General features: G+C 33.7%; 12 protein-coding genes and 1 non-coding gene across 13 annotated transcripts; 8 read left to right on the top strand and 5 right to left on the bottom strand.

Annotated features, from left to right (window-relative positions):
• Positions 1–62: 62 nt before the first annotated feature.
• NAEGRDRAFT_63012 (uncharacterized protein) lies at positions 63–1782 on the bottom strand (the record flags this gene model as incomplete). Its single annotated transcript, XM_002681602.1, has 9 exons — positions 63–323; positions 405–857; positions 909–911; positions 959–961; positions 1063–1065; positions 1114–1125; positions 1176–1184; positions 1328–1330; positions 1435–1782. 9 exons carry the CDS (start codon positions 1780–1782, stop codon positions 63–65), a joined length of 1095 nt encoding a protein of 364 aa, XP_002681648.1.
• A 211-nt stretch (positions 1783–1993) lies between these two features.
• Positions 1994–2064, bottom strand: NAEGRDRAFT_t66. The gene has a single exon. It is a non-coding gene; the product is annotated as a tRNA-Gly (tRNA).
• A 208-nt stretch (positions 2065–2272) lies between these two features.
• On the top strand, positions 2273–2851 carry NAEGRDRAFT_78297 (phosphatidylinositol/phosphatidylglycerol transfer protein; the record flags this gene model as incomplete). The annotated part of the gene is made up of 3 exons (XM_002681763.1): positions 2273–2449; positions 2512–2607; positions 2655–2851. The coding sequence occupies 3 exons, from the start codon at positions 2273–2275 to the stop codon at positions 2823–2825; spliced, it is 444 nt and encodes a 147-aa protein (XP_002681809.1). The 3' UTR covers positions 2826–2851.
• Positions 2852–3564: 713 nt separating this feature from the next.
• NAEGRDRAFT_5065 (uncharacterized protein) lies at positions 3565–3798 on the bottom strand (the record flags this gene model as incomplete). The annotated part of the gene is made up of 1 exon (XM_002681601.1): positions 3565–3798. A coding segment is annotated over one exon (234 nt), but the record flags the coding sequence as incomplete, so codon positions are not given.
• A 772-nt stretch (positions 3799–4570) lies between these two features.
• Positions 4571–5216, top strand: NAEGRDRAFT_30526 (uncharacterized protein; the record flags this gene model as incomplete). Its single annotated transcript, XM_002681762.1, has 4 exons — positions 4571–4648; positions 4801–4816; positions 5002–5061; positions 5158–5216. 4 exons carry the CDS (start codon positions 4571–4573, stop codon positions 5214–5216), a joined length of 213 nt encoding a protein of 70 aa, XP_002681808.1.
• Positions 5217–5513: 297 nt separating this feature from the next.
• NAEGRDRAFT_63009 (uncharacterized protein) lies at positions 5514–6962 on the top strand (the record flags this gene model as incomplete). Its single annotated transcript, XM_002681761.1, has 1 exon — positions 5514–6962. The coding sequence occupies one exon, from the start codon at positions 5514–5516 to the stop codon at positions 6960–6962; it is 1449 nt and encodes a 482-aa protein (XP_002681807.1).
• A 286-nt stretch (positions 6963–7248) lies between these two features.
• NAEGRDRAFT_78296 (translocon-associated protein, alpha subunit) lies at positions 7249–8116 on the top strand. The gene has a single exon (XM_002681760.1). It carries the CDS (start codon positions 7278–7280, stop codon positions 8043–8045), a length of 768 nt encoding a protein of 255 aa, XP_002681806.1. The 5' UTR covers positions 7249–7277; the 3' UTR covers positions 8046–8116.
• Positions 8117–8254: 138 nt separating this feature from the next.
• NAEGRDRAFT_56920 (uncharacterized protein) lies at positions 8255–9628 on the bottom strand (the record flags this gene model as incomplete). The annotated part of the gene is made up of 1 exon (XM_002681600.1): positions 8255–9628. One exon carries the CDS (start codon positions 9626–9628, stop codon positions 8300–8302), a length of 1329 nt encoding a protein of 442 aa, XP_002681646.1. The 3' UTR covers positions 8255–8299.
• Positions 9629–10810: 1182 nt separating this feature from the next.
• NAEGRDRAFT_63006 (uncharacterized protein) lies at positions 10811–11598 on the top strand (the record flags this gene model as incomplete). Its single annotated transcript, XM_002681759.1, has 3 exons — positions 10811–10844; positions 10942–10989; positions 11084–11598. The coding sequence occupies 3 exons, from the start codon at positions 10811–10813 to the stop codon at positions 11596–11598; spliced, it is 597 nt and encodes a 198-aa protein (XP_002681805.1).
• A 136-nt stretch (positions 11599–11734) lies between these two features.
• Positions 11735–14146, top strand: NAEGRDRAFT_78293 (eukaryotic elongation factor 1 alpha family protein; the record flags this gene model as incomplete). The annotated part of the gene is made up of 1 exon (XM_002681758.1): positions 11735–14146. One exon carries the CDS (start codon positions 11735–11737, stop codon positions 14144–14146), a length of 2412 nt encoding a protein of 803 aa, XP_002681804.1.
• Positions 14147–14924: 778 nt separating this feature from the next.
• NAEGRDRAFT_63004 (uncharacterized protein) lies at positions 14925–15350 on the bottom strand (the record flags this gene model as incomplete). Its single annotated transcript, XM_002681599.1, has 1 exon — positions 14925–15350. One exon carries the CDS (start codon positions 15348–15350, stop codon positions 14925–14927), a length of 426 nt encoding a protein of 141 aa, XP_002681645.1.
• Positions 15351–18163: 2813 nt separating this feature from the next.
• On the top strand, positions 18164–19728 carry NAEGRDRAFT_77230 (squalene synthase). The gene is made up of 2 exons (XM_002681757.1): positions 18164–18502; positions 18553–19728. Exons 1-2 carry the CDS (start codon positions 18317–18319, stop codon positions 19711–19713), a joined length of 1347 nt encoding a protein of 448 aa, XP_002681803.1. The 5' UTR covers positions 18164–18316; the 3' UTR covers positions 19714–19728.
• Positions 19729–20926: 1198 nt separating this feature from the next.
• Positions 20927–22888, top strand: NAEGRDRAFT_63002 (uncharacterized protein; the record flags this gene model as incomplete). Its single annotated transcript, XM_002681756.1, has 1 exon — positions 20927–22888. One exon carries the CDS (start codon positions 20927–20929, stop codon positions 22886–22888), a length of 1962 nt encoding a protein of 653 aa, XP_002681802.1.
• Between the last annotated feature and the right edge of the window lie 72 nt (positions 22889–22960).

The following is a 22960-nucleotide window of genomic DNA, read 5'->3' as shown; positions in this document are numbered from 1 at the left end:
TAAATATTGTAAATAATGTACATTTAATTGAAATAAAATGAAATTTTGTAAAGATCCAAAGTTTACTCTTTAAATTGAATAGTGACATCATTTAATGCGTCAAATGATTTACCCAAATTATTCTTCAACCTTCCACCCATCAAGGATCCAATATCAAATCTCAATTCCTTTGCCAGTTCAATTGGAGTCTTGCCATCCTTAATTTTTACAAAATCATCAAATGTTCTTCCACAAAAACTGTACAATAGATATCCACATCCTTTTGATCTTTCAAATTTCAAACTTGTTGAAGCTCCATTCTCAATTAATAAGCTAGCCATAATCTTGTCATTATTTTTAATACAGAAATGCAAAGGAAACTAATTCATATTTGAATAATTTCCATGGAATATGGGGAAACTTACGCAGTGATCAAGGTCAAACAATTTAGATTCCAATAAATCTTTCAGAAATTGAACATTTCCTTTCATGCATACAAGTAGAATTTCAGATATTGGATCCCTATTAAATATTAAAACTGATTTCTTTCTACCACAACACGTCATACTTTTCAGTATTAAGGAAGCAATTTCCCATTTTCCATTGTAAATAGAAATTCCAAGACATGACATTGCATTTTCAGCATCATGAACTTCTCCACGATAAGGATCAATAGATTTAGTGTCCAATAATAATTTTACAATTTCCAAATGACCTTCTTGACATGCAGCATAGAGTGGACTGGTTGTAACATGACCACACGAGTCCAAGTATACTGAACTGAATGTTAAGCCCTCATTTACCTGAATTCCTGGCATTTGAAGCAATAACTTTACAATATTTACTTTCCCAAGTTTACATGAAACAAATAGAGGTGTCTGAATTAATAGAGTTTAATCAAAAAATTATACAATTTAGGATTGACTTACACTCTATATTTGGAATTTTTACAACAATTTGTTTAATATTATTAACTTACACTCTACAATATTGTTATAACAATAAATATCAATAACTGAAAAGTATACTTACTCCCTAACAATAGTTATTCACAACCAATTAAACTTTAAATGAAATACTTACAAGCTATATGAATGTATTCAGAAAAGAATTGATTCGATAAATGTAACTTACACCATCTCTTTTCTAAAGAGAGATATTCGTTGGATCAGAATAATTGATTGTTTACAACTTACTGTTTTTTTCTTTTATAATAATTACCAAAAATAGAAAATTAAAAACCAACCTCATACTATTCATTTTTCAATTACTGAACAACACATAGAAATGTATACTTACAAACTGTATTTAAACAAAATTAAAACTTTCTTGTAATTCAACTACTTACTCCCTTTTTCATTATTCGAAACCATTCAAATATATAAAATTACATACTTCCTTCAATTGAATGACAAAATTCAAACATTAAATACTGCTTATCAAAAACAAACTCACTAAAAAATTGACATCCAATCCCTTCACAGCCAACAAGTATTTAATCACATCTTCCCTTCCATTTTCACAAGCCAGATATAACAATGTAACACCCCCATCGTTTGTTGTATTCACATATTGCTCCAATTCTGAGTGATCCATTTTGAGAATTTCATCAAAATTACCTTTACTTGCTCCGAGGAATAATTTTGAAAGTGTTGGATCCATTACTGGTGTTGGAGTGTCTCGAGTGTAGCCGTCCAATTTAATCATTTTATCTAATTCTTCCAATTCATCCACTTCATCAATATTATTGTTTGAATCAGTGTTTGAAAATGTGTTTGTACTTTTCTCTTGAGATTGACCCATTTTTTTGAAGATAAATTTAACTAAAAGTTACAGAACTTGATCAGAACTCTAGTCTGTTTACAATATCCCTTCCACCCGATTCTCAGACCCTTCAGTATCGGCGCAGGCGAAAAACGGGAAATGGTCTTCTAATTCAACTTGTGGCATTCTTGGCCAAAAAATTTTCGATTTTGAACAAATCCAAACCAGCATCGTTTAAAAACAAAATTATTGCATTAGCCGGGAGTCGAACCCGGGTCACCAGCTTGGAAGGCTGGTATGATACCGTTACACTACTAATGCTTACACTCATTACTCTCAAAATCATGTGTATCAAACAACCATCCTAAGATTAGGAAACTTATTAGAATTGAAAATTAGGTTAGTTCACATAAGGAGAATTCTTAATAGAAATAGAATCTTTGCTCTTCCATTTCTGCTTCTATTTTTAAAGTAGAAAAGTCAGGATAAGGATTTTGCATAGATTTTTCACCTCACAACCCTTTAAAAAATGGCCAAAATTATCCTCTCAATTCTCTTAGTCTGTTTGATTGCCACTGTAATGATGGTTAGCGCAGACCCAGCTCCTTTCAAACAATGTATGAGTAATGGTGTTTTCTTCCCACAATCATTGGATATTACTCCAGCCAAACCAAAGGCTGGTGACACTTTAGTTGCTGTTGCTACCGTAAGTAAATTGATTATCATCATATTTAATGATCAAAAAATCATTGATTGACACATAACTAGGGTACCGTATCTGCTACTGTTCCATCAGGTATTTTGTATGCTGATATTTACTTATCAGGTGTCAGATTGTTTGAATTTACTTATGATTTGTGCAAGGTTTGTATTTCATCATGATTCGTGTATTAAAGTTTAAACAATAATAGTCTGTCTCTGGTGGTTGTCCAATCACTCCAGGAACCAAGGCCATCACTATTCAAAATTCCATTCCATCATTCGCCTTCCCAGGAACCTATAATACTGTTGCATCTGCCTATGCTGACGCTTCCAAGACCAAGGAAATTGCTTGTGTTTCTTTCAATTTTACTATTGCTTAAATAAATTAATTTATTATTAAAAAAAACATATCGGATTTAATTAAAATTTAATTTTGAAATTAGTATATTTATTTATTAGTAAATTAAACAAGAATAGTGAAAATAAAAGCAAGACAATTAAATTGAGCAAGTACACATATTCATCAATCCTTTATTGAATCAATTTTCAGTAAAACTTACGGAATTGCCTAATAGTTTCTGTCATTATTCATGTCTAATGCTCTTCTCTCTTCCATGGAAAGAGAATCATTGTAAACAAGATAGGATGATGAAGTGACTTTTTTGATTATATTTGTGTGTTGTCGTTTAACTTACTTTCCTCATTATTAACTCCTGATTCCTTAGAAATATCATTAATAGTAGCGGAAATATCACTTTGTAAGTTTTTGTGAATAACAGGAGCAGCACTATAAATTGTTGGTGGTGCTGAAATTTTAGACTTCTTTTGTAAGGAGAAGGACACAGATGATGGTTGTTGCTGTTGGGCATTATCATCGGAAGTTAATTTCAACTTCTTATTTTCAGGTTCAAATTCTTGATTATTTGAAGAACCTTCTTCTGCATCTTCTTCTTGTTCAGAATCTTGGTGAGAATTATTAATTAAATTATTATTACTAGTTACGGTTTCATCTGTTGCTGAGGAGAAGATTGAACCAGGTAAATGTTCTCCTTCAGTTTGAATGTCTGATTGTCCGAAAATTTCAATTTCCAACTTCTTTTGTCTTTCCAAAATAATATAATCTGGTATTCCTTGCATACCTTGAATTTCAAAATCAAATGTATTTCTTTCAGGTTTAGCATTTGGAATAAAATTAATATTCTCCTTGTGTACCTGAAGTACGTGAGTTTTCATTCCCTTTACACTGACAAGTTTCTTTGGACAGTATGGGCATTTAAAATGTTTTGTTTTTTGATGTTGAATAAGAATGGCTTCATCATCAAATTCTCTATCACAATAATAACACCATGTTTTTGAAAGTCTTTCCTCCAATTTTTGATCAAGGGATTCATCTTCGTTAGATTTTTTGTTATTCTTTCTTCTTCTCTTACCCATTTTTTATTCTTGTTGTTATATTGTCAGTTCTTCAATAGGACACGAAGTAACGGTATTTTTTTAATTTAATTTTTAAATTAATTTTTAATCTCTATATTAGTTATGAACATTTTTCATAGCCACATGCTTTTCAATTACTCGCTCAACAATAGATAATATGTCAACTCTATCAAGAGTATAGAAAATTCCAAAAACTATCTTATTATTTACAAGAAGAAATTAAATCTTTGTAAACTTTCAACAATTAGAACATTCAATAACTGAAAGAAAAGAAGTGTCTCAATTGTTTGCCTCAAAATTTGTTCTCAATTCGGTGATAAATTAATAAGTCTCCATCAATAAGGAGGGACGATACGACTCAATCAAAATTCTCAATTAAGAAGTCATTTCTCCTTAAATATTAAGCAATTTGAGAAAGAATCACACCAACACAAAGATAATAACAAACATTTTGAGAATCCTTAATACATTTTTCAATTGAAATTAGTTGCCTTACGGTTTTTCATTCCAAATCAATCCAATTTTTGTGGTTATTGGCAATAATTTCGGCTCCTTGTTTGAACGGGTAATCACACAATCAAACACAGCTTCAACTCAACCATAGAAGCAAAACTACAGAGGATTCTCAAAGTATTCCGCTTCAAAAGTGTTTTCGTCCTATTCTGCATTTTGTAAAACATTTAAAAAAAAGATGCTCAACAGATTTATTAGAAGTGCTGCCAGAAACTTGCCAAGAAGAGGACATGATGCCCATGACCACCACCACGAAGTATGTTTCTTATCTTTATATCTTTAATATTCATGCTGCTTATGGATAAACAATTGACTAAACCTTTCAAAAACTCGCTTTCTTTACGGGATTCTTTTTATACTACTACCCTCTTTTGTGCATTTAAATTCCATGTGGATGACAATAATTAGTTGGTCATGTTTACCAGTAAGTACATTAATAATAACTTTCATTTGTTTATTCGTGCTTCTAATGCTCTGTTTAATGTGTTATTATTCATGTTTATCTTTCTAATGTATGTCAATGGACAAACCTGCCACATTTACTTGGGATTCTCAACACTTTATTTTTCTTGGATACCATTAAATGATTACTACTTTTTTCAAATACAGATGGTCCACCAAAGAAGGCTGCTGTTGCTGCTTGGATGACTTTCATGATTGGTACTCCAGGTATGTTTTGAAATTATCTTTAATGTTTGATATTGAAACTTTTTTGCTTATTCTGCTGAATATTTTTCACTTAATTGATTGACTCACTTCTAATAGTTGCCATTTGTTTCTCATGGTGGTACACTTATGTTGGTTCAAAGCTCTCCCAAAAGTAAATAACCCAACAAGTTAATCTACCACACAACAATACATTTTCGAATGACTCTAAATTTTCGACACAATTTTAACCTAAATTATTATTAAAAACTCAAAGATTCTTCATCATGGGGTGTTTTTTAACATGATTGAATAAAGAGAAAAATATATTAAAATACTAAATTACTCATGCTATTGTTCAAGCTTACTCAGTAATAACAGTTGAATAACAAACATTCTTACAATTCAATAATGCACTTTTCTTCTAGTAACGAACGTTCTAAGAAAATTATTAATAAATTTTAAGAATTAAAAAAATGTTTCTTCAACAATTATTGTTACACTCGGAACAATATCCAAACCTATTGATTCTTGGAAATTGCAACAGTAAATCACATGTTCCATTCCTATTGAATAAGATTGTAAAGAGAGTGATTTCATCAGCAACTTCAAATGCCAGTTTGGAAGAGGATTTAATGTTGAATGATAATCACAGTGATGATGAAAATGAACAACCACAAAAGAATAATTCTAAATCAAACAAACTCTCGGAGGATGATATTTTGAAAAATCAAAAACAAGATTTACGATTATTAATTATTGATGCTGGAGATTATAAACAAGCAATTCCTAAAAGACTTCAACAGGATATGAATAGATATCATGCAACTTTTAAAAAATCCACTGATGAGAGTGACAAGTTGGTCATTCGTGTTGATTCAACAGATTTTGAAAAGGCTAATGATTTGTACAAATATATTAATTCAATTTTGACATCACAATGGTCATCATCGGATTCTAGTAAGAAAAAGAAGGTTATAGTAGTTATTAATTCATTGAGTGCTCTTGCATTTTGGTTTGGAGATAGTCCAGCATTCCAACTTGTACAAAAACTTCTTCAATTGAGTAATTCTCAAGATAGTAGAGTTTGTTCTGTAGTGAGTGTAGTTCATACAGATACACATCCAAAGAATGTAGTTGAACAATACAAACTCCATGCTCAGGGTATAATTTCAATTATTGCCTCAGAGGATATGGATCAAGATGAAACTTTTTATTTCCCTGTTGAAGGATCAAATCAAGACGAAGAAGAATTGGAAGAAAAAATACTCAACATTGCAGCAATTGATTTCAAATGTGACATTCATAGTTTGAGACTTGGAGGAAAATTACTTTTCAATGAGGAATATTATAAAATCAGTGCAACTAGTGATGATGAAGGTGCAATGACTCATGTCAAGCATCCATTCATTGCCAAGAGACAAAAGAAGGTCAAGAGTGAAAAGCATCACGATGAAGAAGAGGAAAAGCCTCAACAACAAAATGTGACAACCACTCAACAATCTGGAGTTAAAAGACATGTTGGAGAAAAGAGACACATTACTATTGGAGAGGAGCATGTACATGGTCCAAATTGTTCTCACAATAATACTAGTGGTAGCTCAATGAGTGGAGGAGTTAGAAAGAGTGGACTTTCACTTTTGGATACCTTTGATGAAAGAGAGAAGGAAAAGGCCAGACAAAATCGTATGGATAGACCAATGACAAAAGAAGACATTGAAAACCAAGTAACTTTCAAGATTGGCCTCACAGAAAAGGAAAAGAGAGCTAGAGAAACTCTTGAACTGCCATTTATGAAGGAAGGTCTCACTAACCATTCAAATTTGACACCACAAGAGCAAAGAAAACAAAATCAAGGATTCATTATCATTGATTCTGATGATGAATATGAAGAAGATGATCCAGATGATGATTTGGAATTGTAAATTCTTTCAATAAAGTAATGTTTCAAAATCTCCTAACCTTCTCTTTATATTAACACAATTATAATCCAATGCACTTTCCATGTGAGTACAGTTTGAAAAACCTCTTAATGCCACCAATCACTCTCCAAGTCCATATCAAAGCTTTGCCAATAATTGAAGTGACCACAGCTTATTGCAGCTCACTCATGGAAGTGATAAAATGACGTGTACTTGTGAAGGCAGGAAGAGAGAGTCATTTTTTGGCTTGCACTCTCTTCTCGTCATCACTTTAAAAAAAAATTGTAATAACACACAAAAAAATACATCAATATCATCATGAAGTATTTCAACACAAAACGCACCGTGTTGTTCTTGATAGGAGCTTTGCTCATCTCAACTTTATTTTTCGTAGGAATTAGAGCTCAAGAAGAGGAAGAAATTAAAGATGAACCTATTCTTGAAGAACAAGATACACAAGGATACATTTCCTCACCTGATGTTGTTCCATATGCATTGTTAAATCAAGATCAAAAGACTGTTGAATTAGGCAAGGAAACTGAAGTCGTTTTGGGTTTCTTGAACACTGGTGATCTTCCATTCAGCGTCCAATTCATCCGTGGTTACCTCCTCATGAATCAAGATCAACCTTACATTGTTCAAAACTTTACTGGTGCTCTCCAAAACGTTACTGTTGGTCCAGAAGAAACTGCTACCTTCTCCTACAAGTTCACTCCAGAAAAGATGTTGGATTCCCGTGAATATACCGTCATGGTTGATGTCTTTTATTTGAATGTTGAAAACGATACCTTCTCCACCACTTTCTTCAATCAAACTATTCAATTTGTTGAAGCTGCTGAATCTGCTGATTTTGAAACTGTCTTCTCCTACATTTCCCTCTTCGGTATGTTGGGTTTGATGGCTTTCGGTGCTTGGTACTTGTTCAAGGGTACTCCACAATACAAGAAGGTCTTTGGTGCTTCCTCTGCTTCTTCCACCACTACCTCCACTGAAAATATTGTCACTGACAAGAATAAGAATACTATTAATTTGGACTTTATTCCACAAGAACACAGAAAGCATCTCAAGTTGGCCAAGAAGGACTAAGTTGAATGTACTAGAGTTTTTTCAAATTTTCAAAACGATATTGTTGTAATAAAAATATAATTATTTAATTTAAATTTCAAATAGTTCAATGTAATATTTCATCTCAGGAAATCTTAGAGGATGTTTTAAATAATTTTTATTGGATTTTTAAATTATTTTCCAAATTTGACAATGTGAAAAAAGATGATTTTTCTATTTAAAAAAAGTTTAAAAGTTAAAATTTACAATTTAGTTTTTTAAATAATTTAAATATTTTATATTGTGTAATTGCCAACTTTCATGTGACCTTTAGAATATGGTTGAATGTGAACAGTCTTTGTATCGTGGAATCTTCTTGTCATGGATGACCAAAGTGAAAGTGAATTACCACTTTGCATTGTTCTGAATGAGGAAACAGAAGAGAGTGTTTGAGATTCATCTTTTGGTTGAGTATGGAAGGCTTCTTCAATATCCTTATCATCATTAATCATGACATCGTCAGATCTTTGAACTGGAACTTTTCTGATCTTTTTCAAATGCTCCTTCAAACGTCTTTCTTGAATCTTTGGAATACTCTTTTCATAGTCCATTCTGTGTCGCAATAATTTTTTACCCAATTTTGTAACATTGACAGTTTCTTCAGCAGCTCTCTTCTTTTTAACGAGGGATCTAATCAAATCACCCTTATGTTTTCTCAGACCCTTTCTCTTTGTGAGTGAAAGAATCTTTTTCTTTTTCAAGAATTTTGGCTTTTGTTTTTCCTTTGTTTCATTATTTTCCTCGGTTGGTTCTTCATTATTCTCAATTGGTGTTTTAGCTAAAAAGTCTTCCATACGTATAGATTTTATGGAAATATTTGCGGCATCATCATCTCTATTTGTAAGTTGATCCAAAATATTATCCAATCTATTGAAAATCTTTGATTCACCCTTAGAAGCCATTTCCAAAGCCTTCTTATATTCTTTAAGAGTTGGATTGTATGATTGACCAGTAGTCGGATTATAGACAGCATTCTTAACTTGTTCAACAATATCTTGTTGTGGTTCAGATGGCTTTCTTCTCTTGGTTAAATCAGTTCCTTGCCAGAATCCAATCAATGGATCACCTTCTACTTGTCCAATCAATCTCTTTTTAACATTTCCTGTAGAGAATGTGACTGGTTTCTTTTCATGTTTTTTCACTCTGAACATATCTCTCTGTTGATTATTCTTGTCAGCTTTTTCACATGATGTATTTGCATATTTTTCTTCCTTTGCTTTTACTTCGGATTCAATTGCTTTTGGAGTGAATGATAATTGAAATTTAGCTTCATCTTGTTTAGTTAATCGGCTCAAATCATCACGGAATTCTCTTTTGGAAGTTTCTCTTTTAAGTTTTGTACGGGCATCATATGAGAGTGGATTTTCAGCCAATACTCTTTGTAACCTCAATTCCTCTTCATTAGAAATATTTGATTGTACTACTTCAGGTTGTTTAGTAAAACCAGCTGTTGGTTTAAATGGTCCGGTTAATTCTGGATAATGTTTTTTTAACTTTCTCAACTTTCCAACTGTATCCACAGACTTGGTAGTGTGCTTCTTCTTGTTACGGAATCTTTCGACCATTTTGATGATGGTTATTGTTTGTGGTATTGTTTGATTCGATGATGACGAATTTTTTTTTAATCAACAAAAAATTTACAGAATTTCAAACAAGTTGTTGAAAAATAGAATTATTCGTTTTTTATTATTCACTTTTTCTCATCTTCATATTTAATTAGTAACAACAAGATTTTCCATTCATCCATTCATCTTTGCAAGTAGTATAAACTTTCATTGATAATGGTAACTCAAAATCTCTGAGGTACTATTTAAAATTGAACAATTTCTATTTTTAAGGTGGCACTGTAGCTGACAATAAAAGGAAATTCGGTAAAAATTTTTGGTTAATTATTTTTTACAATTCTTGCTGAATGACGAAGTAATTTATTAAAGTTTGAGAGGTTCTCCTACACTCTCCTACAAATTTGGAGACTTGGTTAGAAGACAGCATCTTCTCTTATATGTGAATAGTTTATCCCTACTTTACTTTGCTTTACTTTTCACTCTCTTTAGAATAAATAATGAAATCCCAACATGATCCGATTGTTCTTCATCATCGTAACGGTAAAAAAATTAAAGTTTTAATCTTCTCCTACACTCCAGTAACAAAATTAAACATTGCAAAAAACAAGATATGGTCTAGATGTGTTGTTATGTTTGTACCAACTTTACTTTGCCTTCTTATTGTGTTTCCGTATTGAAAATAAGCAACTAAAAGTACTATCAAAACCAATTAATTTTATTTTCGGATGTTTCTACAAATTTTAAATGAAATCGCATCACGAAGTTGCATCACGAAGTTCTCAACCATCAGATAGGATTCAACTGTTTCTGTAGCATGCAAAAGAGAATATTCTAAGAACAATACTGAATGTGTATGTAGATCACTGGTGTGGAAATTATGACAAGTGCTATGGAGAAAAAACAAGATGCTTGTTGTAAAATTGACGAAAGAAGTGCATAGTTTCAGAAACACAATCAACAGAAATTAATTTCCGAAAAAGAAAGAAGAAGAAAATAGATCATGGTGTTTCATGTTCATGTACTGCAAAAGTTGTCCTTGTAAATCAGCTCGTGTATTGTGTGGCAATGATTGTCACAAAGGACAAACAAGATATAAACTGTTTCGACTTGTTATTTTTTTTTAAATTTTGGTGAACAATGAACAATAGTGCCACCTTAAGTTTTTAGAATATTTAAAGAAAAATGCCTAGACACTCCAACTTTTACGATGATGAAGGTAGGTTGCTAGTTGTGGTGTTTGGAGAGAGAATTTAAAATTATTTGAATGTGTTCTAATACTGTTGCCACTAATTATGTATTCTATATCGGATAAGACCTCGATGATGAGTATGAATATGATGAGGATGAAAATGGACAAAATGGTATGTGTGATAAATTCAATGTGTGGTATTTAAAAGGCTTTTTAAATGTTTTATCATCAATATGATTTTTGGAATATTATTTGATAATTAATAGAATCTGATGATCCAGTTCATCAGCTTGCGGATTTTATAATTCACGGAATTGATGCTGAATCATCACAATATATTCTTTCAATTTTCCCATTGATTAAGAAACCAGAAGGTGAACCATTCCTAGTTGATATTTTGGAAAGATGTGATGGAGATTTTGAAGCTTGCATTAATGAAATTTATGAAATGGCTCAAAAAGAAGAGGAGAGAAAGAAAAAGTCAGCAGTCAATATTGTTGTAAAATCAAATAATTCTAAAACTACTGGAAATAAGAATAACTCAAATAAGGCTGCCAATACAACTAAAGCCACACAACAACAACCTGCTGCCACATCTTCCAATTCTCAAAAGAAGAATGACAATAAGAAACAATCAAGCAAAAAGAAGGATAATAGGAATAATATCATTCTAGTTTCAGAATTGGATAATTTTACCGAGATTTCTGGCACTCCAACACCAACAAGTGAAGTTTCTGAAAATATCTTTACTGGTATGTTTAATTTCATTTTGATCGTGTGAATTCTATGTTTATTTTCAAAACATGAACGAGTGTTGAGTATGACATGATAGGAGTGGACACATTGTTCTGGGAATTGGTTTGCAATAATGACTGTTAATGTTGAGAGAGCTTGTGTTGTTAATCAAATAGAAAAAAATGTCTGCTGGTAGAGGAAGAGGTGGGCTCCTTCTTGGAAACGCCAATTCTTCACCAACCATCAATCAACAACAACCAACAAGTGTTAGTAGTGTAGCTGGCATCGGTAGAGGAAATGTTATTTCCAGTGCTCCAGTTGTTGTTTCCACAATAGCAAACAATAGTAGCAATAATTCGGCCGGAAGAGGTTCATCACTGTTGAGTGGTGGTAATATACCCACAACTACAACAACAACAACATCATCATCAACTCCAATAGTAAGTGCTGGACGGGGTGGATTGATGCGAACGAATAATTCAGGGCCTGTGATAACCGTAAAGAGTGAAACCTCTACAATACCACCAACAACATCAGATAATAACTCTACTACCACTACACCATCATCTTCCAGTAATAATAATAACAACACAACTCCTCTCTCGGCAGGAAGAGGTTCCAAAATTTCCAATTCCACTCAACCACCAAGCGATGTAAAATCAACACCAAAAGTGCAACAGTCAATCAGCTCATCGGAGGAAGAAGTGTCCTCTGATGAAGAATACCTCAGATCTGTTTCTTCTAACAAGAAGAAGAATATGAGAAAATCCAACAAGACAGATTTAGACAATAATGATTCTGATTTGAGTGAAGATGAAAGAGAAATTATCAAAAAGCTTTCACAAAGCTCACTCTCTGATTCGTCAAATCAAAAGAATCAAGAAACAGGTCAAGCAGTTGCATCAGCTTTTGGTCGTTGCCTTACAACCTCTCTCACCAATGAATCCTTTGTAAAGTCATTTTTTGCAAACTCTCCAGAACGATTGTCTCCCTATTATGAAATACTCCACAACAAAAAACATGTTAATAATTCAAACACCAATTCTTCCCCTATAATTGATTTTTTTAAATTTGACACACCATCTCCAGATGATCTCATTAGTTCTGCTAGATCTCAACAAAAAGCTAGTCACAAACCTCTTGAGGACTTTAAACCAATTGAAAAGAAACAAACTCCTCAAAAGAATAAGTCTAAGAATACCACAATTTTAGATATGGATATTGATGAATCAGAAAAGAAGGAACCACAATCACCAAAACCAATTAAATCCTCTGGTATTAAACACAAGGCTCCTGAGGATAAGGAAAAGAAGCGTATTAATGTTGTTATTATTGGTCACGTTGATGCTGGTAAATCAACCTTGATGGGACATTTACTTTACAAATTGGGAAATGTTTCTGAGAATACTTTACGTAAATTCAAGAAGGAGTCAGTTGAAATTGGTAAATCATCATTCCACTTTGCTTGGGTAATGGATGAACATGAAGAGGAAAGACAACGTGGTGTCACAATGGATGTTGGTGTACGATATTTCGAAACACCAAATCGTCATGTTACCATTTTGGATGCCCCAGGTCACAAGGATTTTATTCCAAAAATGATTACTGGTGCTGCTCAAGCTGACTTTGCTATTCTAGTTATTGATTCAACTCCTGGTGGTTTTGAAACAGGATTTGCCAATGGAGGTCAAACTAAGGAACACTTGATTTTAGCTAGAAGTTTGGGAGTTGAACAAGTAATTGTTGTCGTAAACAAGTTGGACTCAATCGGATGGTCAAAGGAACGTTATGATAGTATTGTAGCTCAATTGGACGACTTTATGAGACAAATAGGATTCCAAACTCAAGACGGTAGTCATGTTTTTTATATTCCTGCTAGTGGTCTTCAAGGAGAAAATTTGATCACAAAATCAGGATCTATTTCATGGTATGATGGTCTTTCAGTTGTTGAAAGAATTGACAAGTTCGAACCTAAACCTCGTGATATTGAAAAGGCCTTGAGAATGTCGGTTTCTGATGTTTATAAATCATTGGCAACTGGTATTACTGTTGCTGGTAAGATTGAAACAGGTACTATCTCAGAAGGAGACGAATTGGTTATTATGCCAATTAGAGAAGTTTGTACAGTTAAATCCATTCTTCGTCATAAGAGTCCTGTCAAGCATGGTTATGCTGGTGACAATGTTGAAATTGGTTTGGGATCTATTGATATAGAAAAGCTTATGGTTGGTCAAATTCTATGCCCTATTGGAAATGAAATTAAGGTAACAAATAGATTCAAGGCTAGAATTGCTACCTTTGATATGAAGATACCAATCATTAAGGGTGCTCATGTTGTTCTCCATTTGCACAACATTGATGTTCCAGCTGTAATTACCAAACTCACTTGTACCTTAAACAAGCAATTAGAAATACTTGAAAAGAAACCAAAATGTATTCCAAAGTATTCGAATGCTATTGTAACCATAGTTACTGATAATACTATCTCAATTGAAAAGTATGCTGATTTTGCCAAGTTTGGTCGTTTAACAGCTAGAGTGAATGGCGAGACTGTTGCTGCAGGTGTTGTCGAAAAAGTTTTGTCGAAAAAGTAATAAATTATTTATCCATTATTTACAAAGTTATTTCCTGAAATGTAAGTCAAAATAAGTATGCCTTGTTGCATTTCTTAAATGCTCCAAAAACTCATTCTGAAACAGTGCCATTCCATTCATTTTTCTTTCAGTATTGGTCATGTTTTGATCTGACTCTGTTTCTGCATTGCATTTCTCTCGTTTGCTATCTGATGCTCCTCCATTTCTCCAAGACATTACAGCATCTTTGAATAGTTTTTGTTGCAAATGCTCATCATAATTGCCTTCCTTCAATTTTCCTCGTTGCATGGTTGCAGAGTTATCCTCTTCATAAATTTTAGATTCCAATTTGTTATCACCCCTCCAATTTCTAAGGGCCTCCTGGAATAGCCTGCTTTGTTCAGCCTCATTATATTCTCCATTCAAGAATACGCCCCCTCCATTTGCTGTACTTGTTTCCGTCGATACTGCACTTGCTTTGTGGCCAGCAAACTCTATAATTTCCTCGTATTGTGTTCCTGGAATAGGTTTAGTTTTTACAGAAAGTGTACTACTATTTAAACCAGCAGAGCTGCTTGGTCTACTGTTTGTTAAGCTCGTTATAGATGATCTAATTTTAATGACCTTTCCCTGCTCACCATCTCTACTGAAAGAATTTCTCATTGTTGTGGATGAAGGGGGTCTATTACTCATTGTTGGAGACGTTGTTTGTGTCAATTCTTCCCTAATTTTTTGTGAACTTTTCCAAAATCCTTGCTTTCTAATTTGAAATTTAGTCAACAATTTTAAATATGAAAACCTACGGCATAGTACTTCTCACCTCCTTATCTTTCATTATATTCATTTTGAGTTTTTTCAACTCTTCCTCCAAAACCACAGTTTCAAAGGCAAGCTTGTCAACAGGTTCACCTGCCTCAATTGCTTTCTGCTTTGCCTTTGCAACAACTGGATTCTTTTTGGATTGTTCATATAAATCTTCGAGAGCTTTTGGTGCAACTTTCTTTCCGATAGTTGAATTGTTACTCCTTGTAGAGGAAGATGATGCCTGAGAGGAGGCTGATGATGGTTTTGAAACTTTTGGTTTAGTTGCACTACCTGAAGAACTTGGTGTCTTTTTTAATGTTCCTGTGCTGACCGGCACTGTCCCATTTGTTGATTTAATCGATCCTATTGAATCCATATTAAATTGTTTTAAGGTAGAACCCCCTATACTTGTTTTCTTCATATTTACACTATTCTTTTACTACTCTAACACTGATTAGTTTCCACCAATTTGATGATGAATGATGATGAAAATCTCTCTCAGCAATTGTCCAAGAAGACTGTTTGATTTTTTTTAAGCGGTTTTGCAAACCGTATGATGAGTTGGCGGGAGATTGAATTTGATCAAAAAAAACAGACCCTTTCTTTCTTCAAACTTGCTCGCTATCAAATTTTAATTCTCAAAGCATCAGCATTATAGGCTTGGAGCACTGTGTTTAAGAATATTTATTTTGATAGAGACAATGGTGGTGATCGCCGCTTCAAGACACATCAATTACTTATAGTTTTTGAAAAAGAGAGACTGGTTGTGAAGTCACGTACTTTTTCGATTCGGAAAGTTGTTTGAAGTACTTTGTAAAAAAAGACAAATTGAAGATTGGAATGATTACGGGCAATCAATTCAATGGTTTTAGTCACCAATTGGTTGACAAATTTTCTCCAATGGTGATGATGAATAACAATGCCTCTACTTCAAATATTGTAAATAATAATAATGGACTCATCTCAACTCCTCCTCGAACATCACAACAACCTCCTTCGTCGCCTTCTGATGATGGAAGTCACACAACTCCAGAAGATCCTGGGAAAAAGCCCTCTACCAGAAAGAAGAAAAACAGTAAAAAACAAGAGGATGATGATAAAAAGAAAAAGAAGAAAATGACTCTTTCAAAAGAACAAGATTTGATGTTAATTGATGCAGTTAGACAATACACTGAAAGTAATAATCCAATACAATGGAAAGAGATCAACCGTAAATTATTCAATAGTCAATATTCCTCAAACTTTTTATATCAGAGGTATCACAGAACATTAAATGCCAAAAAGCATCGATGGAGTGATGAAGAAGATTTAGAGTTATTGCACTATTGCACAAAACATGATAAGAAATGGTCATTGATAGCCTCGAAAGAGTACGAGGGGTTCTTTCCTGACATTCAACTTTCTAACAGATACAAAAATGTTTGTAAACGATCAGAACTGAAAGAAAGATTAGAGGCAATGAGCGATCAAGAGATTGAGGCTCTTATAAAAAAGAATAAGGATAATAGAATGAAAAGTCTTGATACTAGAAATTTAGTTAAAGTTATTGAAGATAATTCAGATACTCAATCGGTGACAACTGATTCTTCGAAAACAAAGAGGAAATCCAACATGCAATCCCCCTCTAACAAGAAAATTAAAACGGAGAACAGCGATGATATGGAGGATCAAGAAATGGAGGAATCTGAAAATTCTCTCGATTTAACTAACTTGCCAGCGAGCTCACAAACTTACATAGTTGACCTAGACTCTATCAAGTTATGGTCTCCCCAAAGAATAGAAGAGGAATATGAGAAAAAATTAGAATTTATCAGAGCAAATCACTCTCAACTCCTTAATGACCTAATTTATGAATGTGAAAAGAGTATAGAGAGCTTGAATTCCAAAATGATTGAGATTTTAAACTCTAACGATTCGTCATCACTCAAGTTAAAACAAGTTGAAGAAAATATGGAAATGAAAAATGGTTGGCAAAAACTCCAGGAAGATTGTAATTTATTGAGAGATGTACTGTCTCTATCAAGGGAGAACATAACTCCAACCCTTGATTCTTTCACTTTTCTTTGTCGGGCTGAATGCTGCCTGAGTTCTTACCGAGAAAAGATGAAACTAGAAAATAATGTACAGATTTTGTAATATAAATTCTAATTGACTGTCATAAGGTTTGACAATACCATACTGCCAAATATCCATTATTTTTCTGATTTGGATGTACTTACAACTAAGAATCTCTTTGTTGGAGTTGAATTTATTTCATCTATCCTTGAAGCGTAGCAATTGTGCAGTTAACATGCGATTCCAAGCTTTGTAAGTCTATAATTGAATGCGCCACACTTTAATCTGGTCCAATCTCGAGACTCAGATGAATCTCTGCACAAGGCATTGTTTGATCCAGCAAAGATACAAAAGAAAAAGTCCCACCACAATACTACCCATCAAACACTACCTCTTCAGTGTATTTCATCATTATAATAAGCATTAAAAACATCTATTTTTCTACTTCATAAATAACATAAAGATGATGAAAAAGACTTGTGGAATGGTTAAAAGCAGAAGTAATTTAATGATGACACTAAATTCTTGTTGTACCAGACAAGTTTCCTTGTTGGAATCATCACTTTTTAATAACCAACAATTGTATTGGAACATTTAGCAATAGGAACCAATCATTGACCTCTTTGGGACCAGTGTCATCCAATAATTTGGAATTTGAAAATGTGATAACATCTAGTCAATCGGAATGTTTAAGTGCAAATAAGTTGAAATCAGTTCATCCATCCCCCTCCTCAATTCTCAATAATAACCATTTCGTTCACACAAATTCCTTACAAACCGCTGAACATAATATTCTGCTTGTAAAAAGAAAATCCTCATCAACAGGTGTTGCTAGTTCCCATTCTCAAAAAGCAGAATTCCACAGAAAAACCACTCATAACCTCGTAGCTCTGGAACATTCAACACTCTACATTCCATCAGCTGCCAACACAACCAATCATTCAAACCTTGTAAATAATAACCATTCATTGAGTCAAACTAATGGACTCACTCTAGATGACTTACATTCTGCTTTACCTCAAAAAACCATTGAACATAACCAAAAAGTTTTGGAGAATTTATTCTCAAAGGTAAGTGTCGCTTTTCAACACATTGATTTTTTGACTTTCCACCTTGTATTAATTCCTTCACCACTTGCGATTCGCTTTCCGTTACATTCTAAAAATTGAATTTGAAAAAAATTTCTTAATTTTGTCCCTGCCTGTGATTACTTTTGCCGTTGTTGTTAACAATTTCTTTCAACAACACTATCACTCGCTCCCTATCGGCTTTTCAACAACAACAACCATCACTCACGATTTGTGAATTTAATATTTAATTTATATATAGAAAATGGGTCTTCTTCCTTTTGAAACCTTTAGCGAGTTTGGAGCCTTGATCCAACTCAAGTATTTCCACAAGTTACCAGCCATTGATAGAAATGATGTATCCTTGAAGTTTTGTTATGACAAGTTGAACCAAGTATCCAGATCCTTTGCCATGGTCATTCAAGAATTGCCAGACGAACTCAAACATCCAGTAAGTATTAATATGATGGTTAAAATCAATGTTAATTCCGAACTCTTTAGGTTGCCATCTTTTATCTTGTCTTGAGAGGTTTGGACACTGTTGAAGACGATACTGAATACTTGAAGGAAAATCCTGAAGCTAAACATGAATTGCTCAGAACCTTCTATCAAAAGATTCGTAATCCTAATTTCCATTTGGAAAATTGTGGTGGTAGTCTCAATGCTACTGCTCACTATGCTGATTTAATGTTACACTTTGATCACGTTTGTAAGATTTTCCTCAGCCTTGACCAAAAGTATCAAGCTGTTATTGAAGATGTCACAATGAAGATGGGTTGTGGTATGGTTGATTATTTGGGAATGACTGGTGTTGATACTGTCAAGGACTATGATGAATATTGTCACTATGTTGCTGGTTTGGTTGGTATTGGTCTCTCAGATATGTTTACTGCCTTTGGTGAAGATAAACAAGCTCTCTTCAAGGTTGGCCTCAGTGGTTCATCGGAAGATCCACTCAAGAAATCACTTTCCAATCTCATGGGTCTCTTCTTACAAAAGGTTAATATTATTCGTGACTATGCTGAAGATATTGAGGAAGGAAGAACTTTCTATCCATCATCTGCTTTCCAACAATTTGGTCTCACTCAAGTTACCGACTTGAAGGATCCAAAGAATTTACCACAAGCTCTTAAAACATTGAACTACCTCGTCACTGATGCCCTCTCACATGCTCCAGATTGTCTCGAATACATGTCAAGCATTAAGGATCCAAAAGTTTTCAGTTTCTGTGCCATCCCACAAGTTATGGCTATTGCCACTCTTGTTGAAATTTATAATAATCCAAACGTTTTTGTGAAGAATGTAAAGATTAGAAAGGGTCTCACTGCCAGAATTTTCATGGAAACCAAGACTTTGGGAGATGTACAAAAGTGGTTCTCAAAGTTTGCTGCTGATTTGAGAGTCAAACTCGAAAAGAATTTGGACGACCCATCTGCCCAACAAACTAAACAAGCTTTGGATAATATTCAAAAGAAGGCTGGAGAAAAGACCATGAAGAATGGACTCAAGATTTCCAGCGGTTTTGGACTTGTTTCAGTGGTTAGTGCTTTGGTTTACTATACATTATATGGACGATCCCCATCAACTGTTTCTGCCACTAGAGGTTCATCAATTCTTGGTAGACTCTTCGGTTGGACTGGTCTCACTCCATCAGGCATATAAATTTCTGTAAATTTTAATCAAATCTCTTTCCTTTAGTTGAATCGTAATTGATTGACCAAAGCCAACTTAAAAAAAATGCAACAAACAATACGTTCAGTCCAAAGGATGTGTAGCAGTAGGGGAAAGTTTTTAGCGCTTCGGAAAGTGGTGATTAATTCCGAGAGAGGTTTTTCTCGTCAATTAAACAAATGCCATATTTATCATCATCAACAACAGGAAGCTCTTTTAAATCATCAAACAACAAAATTCTCAAATTCTAATATCAATAATATTTTTCACTTTTCTCTTGGTGATGATAAACAACAGCCATCAACATCTAGGCACAATAATTATTTAATCGTTTCAAACACTCCCTATTTTACAATTGATAATTTTCCAAAGGATTTGTTTGTGGATTTGTGGAATTCGTGTGAATTTAAATATTGTGCTGATGGAGGTGCAAATCGTTTATATACCTATGTCAGTGCCATGAATCACCAGGAAAATGTTTTAATACCGAATGTGATTTGTGGAGATTTGGATTCTCTTGATAAAAATATTGGAAACTTCTATGAAAAGCAAGGCACCAACATTATCAAAATTACAGAACAAGATTCAAATGATTTACAAAAATGTGTCAGAACAATGAAGGAGGAAATTATCAATGACTTGATTAAAGAATCAAACTCCAAAGATACAACATTTCATAGAATTTTCATAATTGGAGGAGGTGGTAGATTGGATCAAGAAATGTGTGACCTTAATACTTTATATATTGAAGCCATGTTGAAAACTTCTGAATTGAATCACAATTTTCAATTCATCATGATAACACCATACAGTTTGATTCATGTTCTGGTTCCGGGAAAACATGAAATTCACAGAAATGCCAAATGGGAAAAGACAACATGTGCACTCATTCCTTTGGGTATTCCATGCGAAAAGGTAACCACAACAGGATTGGAATGGAATTTGAATGGAGATCGTTTAGAGTTTGGAGGTTTAGTGAGTACGAGTAATAACATGCTTGGTGATAAGGTCACAATTGAAACTTCCCATCCTCTCTTATGGATAACCAGTTTGATGAATTAAAGAAATTCCTGATTTCCCTTCAAATTCTTCCATTTCATAATGTGTATACAGTGTTTTACGGATTTATTCAGTCAGTCGTTACTTGAAGCTCCCGCCATTAAGGCTGTTTTTTGAAAAGATGAACGTTATCATTTTAAAAAAAATGTTTAATAGATACATGTTCGGGGATGAGGATTCAGAGGTTGTCAGCACACCAGGAAAAGACTCTCCATACAGAACACCATTAAGGGACATTTCCAATGAACCACCCAACTCATCACAATCCGAATATTTTGATGAAAATAATTCCATCCTAGAGACTCCACAAGTGAAGGACTCTAAACGACTTCAGATGCATCCAACCATTGATATTCAACTTATTAATCAAAAGCTTGAAAGAATCAAGGATGAAATCAAGAGAGAAGTCGAGAAGAGATTGGAACAAATGAAATCCGAATATCAACAAGAATTACAAATCATCAAGGAACAGTTTCTAAAGAATGAAAAAGAGTTGGAGAAGGAACGATTTGAAAAGAGAGAACTCGAAGCCAAGTGTGAAGCACTCGAAAATAGGTTAAAATCCTTAGCCTCTTCAAAGGAGACCTCTGCTGATGAATTAGCCCAAGAACTCATCAAACAAGCCAGAGAAATGCAATGGCTTCAAGAAACGCCAGCCATTCAAATTAAGGAACCAACAAGACAACCATCAACCGATAACAGTGTTGATGATGAGGATGAAGAGAATGTAAATAATACTAATCAATATGAATACTATCACCAAGAGGTTCAACCTCCACACTATGAAGATAATGAAGAGGATGATGAAGAAACCAATGAAGGAACGTCACACTATGAGGAAACAAATCAATTACCTTCCTTCAATAATAATCTATATGGAGCTCCAAATATGCATAACATGTTCACAAATAATCAATTTATGCCACCAACGATGATTCCACAATCGTATCAAAATCAACCACCATTCAATCAATTACCAAATCAATTCATGCCAGTTCCTGCATCCTCAATGGATTTTCAAATTAATAATCCATTCTATCCACCAACAATGCAACAATATCCATTCAATAATGCAATGTCACTTCCTCAATCAGTTTCACTTCAACCTCAATCTCAACATCATCAATTTACCTACAATGAGGAAAATGTGATGGTTGATCCAGTTCGCCCACCTCTATCCTTATCAGGGGATAATTACTTTGAAAGAGAATTGGCCTCACCACTCAGAGAGGAAGTTGAATCTAAACCAATAGTCAACACTGAATCTGTTGAAGCAAAGAAAAAGAAGGACTATAAGGAAGTGAAGGGAATTTACCAATACACAACAATCCTTCAACAATTAAATCTCAAATCTGACAAGAAGACTGAACCTGCCAAACCGAATGTAAAAAAAACCACCAACACTAACAACAATACAAAGAAGGAAGCTTCAAAGAAGAAATCTAATCCTCCACAATTGTCTCTTAAGGAAAGAGTACAACAATGGAAGAAGGAAGAAAAGGAAAAGGAAGAAAAGTTCACAAATCAACAAGAATTGTTGGAAATCTATTTCAATTCCAAAATGAAAGGAACCAGTTCTTGTGAGAGATTGAGAAATATCGTTCTCCATACCTATCAAATGTGGAACAATTTAAATATTGCTTTCACTGATAGAGAAAGGTTTATGGATGAACACGTTCTCAAACCAATCAGTCAAGCAGGTAAAAAATCAGATAGTAGATGGGTTATGAACGAAGAGTACATTGCTAATATTTCTGGAGCATTCATCAATGAATACAATCGTCTGAGCGGTATGGTACAACAAAATGGGTCGATCTATAAACTTATTGGGGAAAGAGAACAAACCAAAATGAGATTGGATTCTTTGAAACAAATGGAAAAGCCACCAGTTTCAGAGTTTTCAGAGCTTACTTCATTGTTGAAAAAGTTGAACACTGATGTTAGTAAGGTTGTATCAGAATGGGAGGTAAAGAATTCTTCCAATTTTATTTTAAGAGGTTTCAGATATTTAGATTTGATTCAATACGAAAATTTGGTACAGAAAGAAGAAATAGAAGAGAATGAAAGAAAGGCTCTCCAAAATAGAATTAGAAGATCTTTCCAATAATAAATTGAGTCAAATGTAAAGAGATTTTAGGAAGGGGACATTCATTCACTTTCAAATAATAATCACATTAAA

This window comes from Naegleria gruberi, assembly GCF_000004985.1.
Source record: "Naegleria gruberi genomic scaffold NAEGRscaffold_5, whole genome shotgun sequence".
Lineage (NCBI taxonomy): Eukaryota > Heterolobosea > Eutetramitea > Acrasida > Naegleriidae > Naegleria > Naegleria gruberi.
This window is presented reverse-complemented; position numbering and strand designations above follow the sequence as displayed.

Bases quoted from the DNA above. Each gene is read 5' to 3' on its own strand.
- NAEGRDRAFT_78296 (XM_002681760.1), top strand. From the start codon at position 7,278: ATGAAGTATTTCAACACAAAACGCACCGTGTTGTTCTTGATAGGAGCT.
- NAEGRDRAFT_77230 (XM_002681757.1), top strand. From the start codon at position 18,317: ATGGGTCTTCTTCCTTTTGAAACCTTTAGCGAGTTTGGAGCCTTGATC. The intron at 18,503-18,552 runs GTAAGTATTAAT...CGAACTCTTTAG, and splicing joins CAGACGAACTCAAACATCCA to GTTGCCATCTTTTATCTTGT.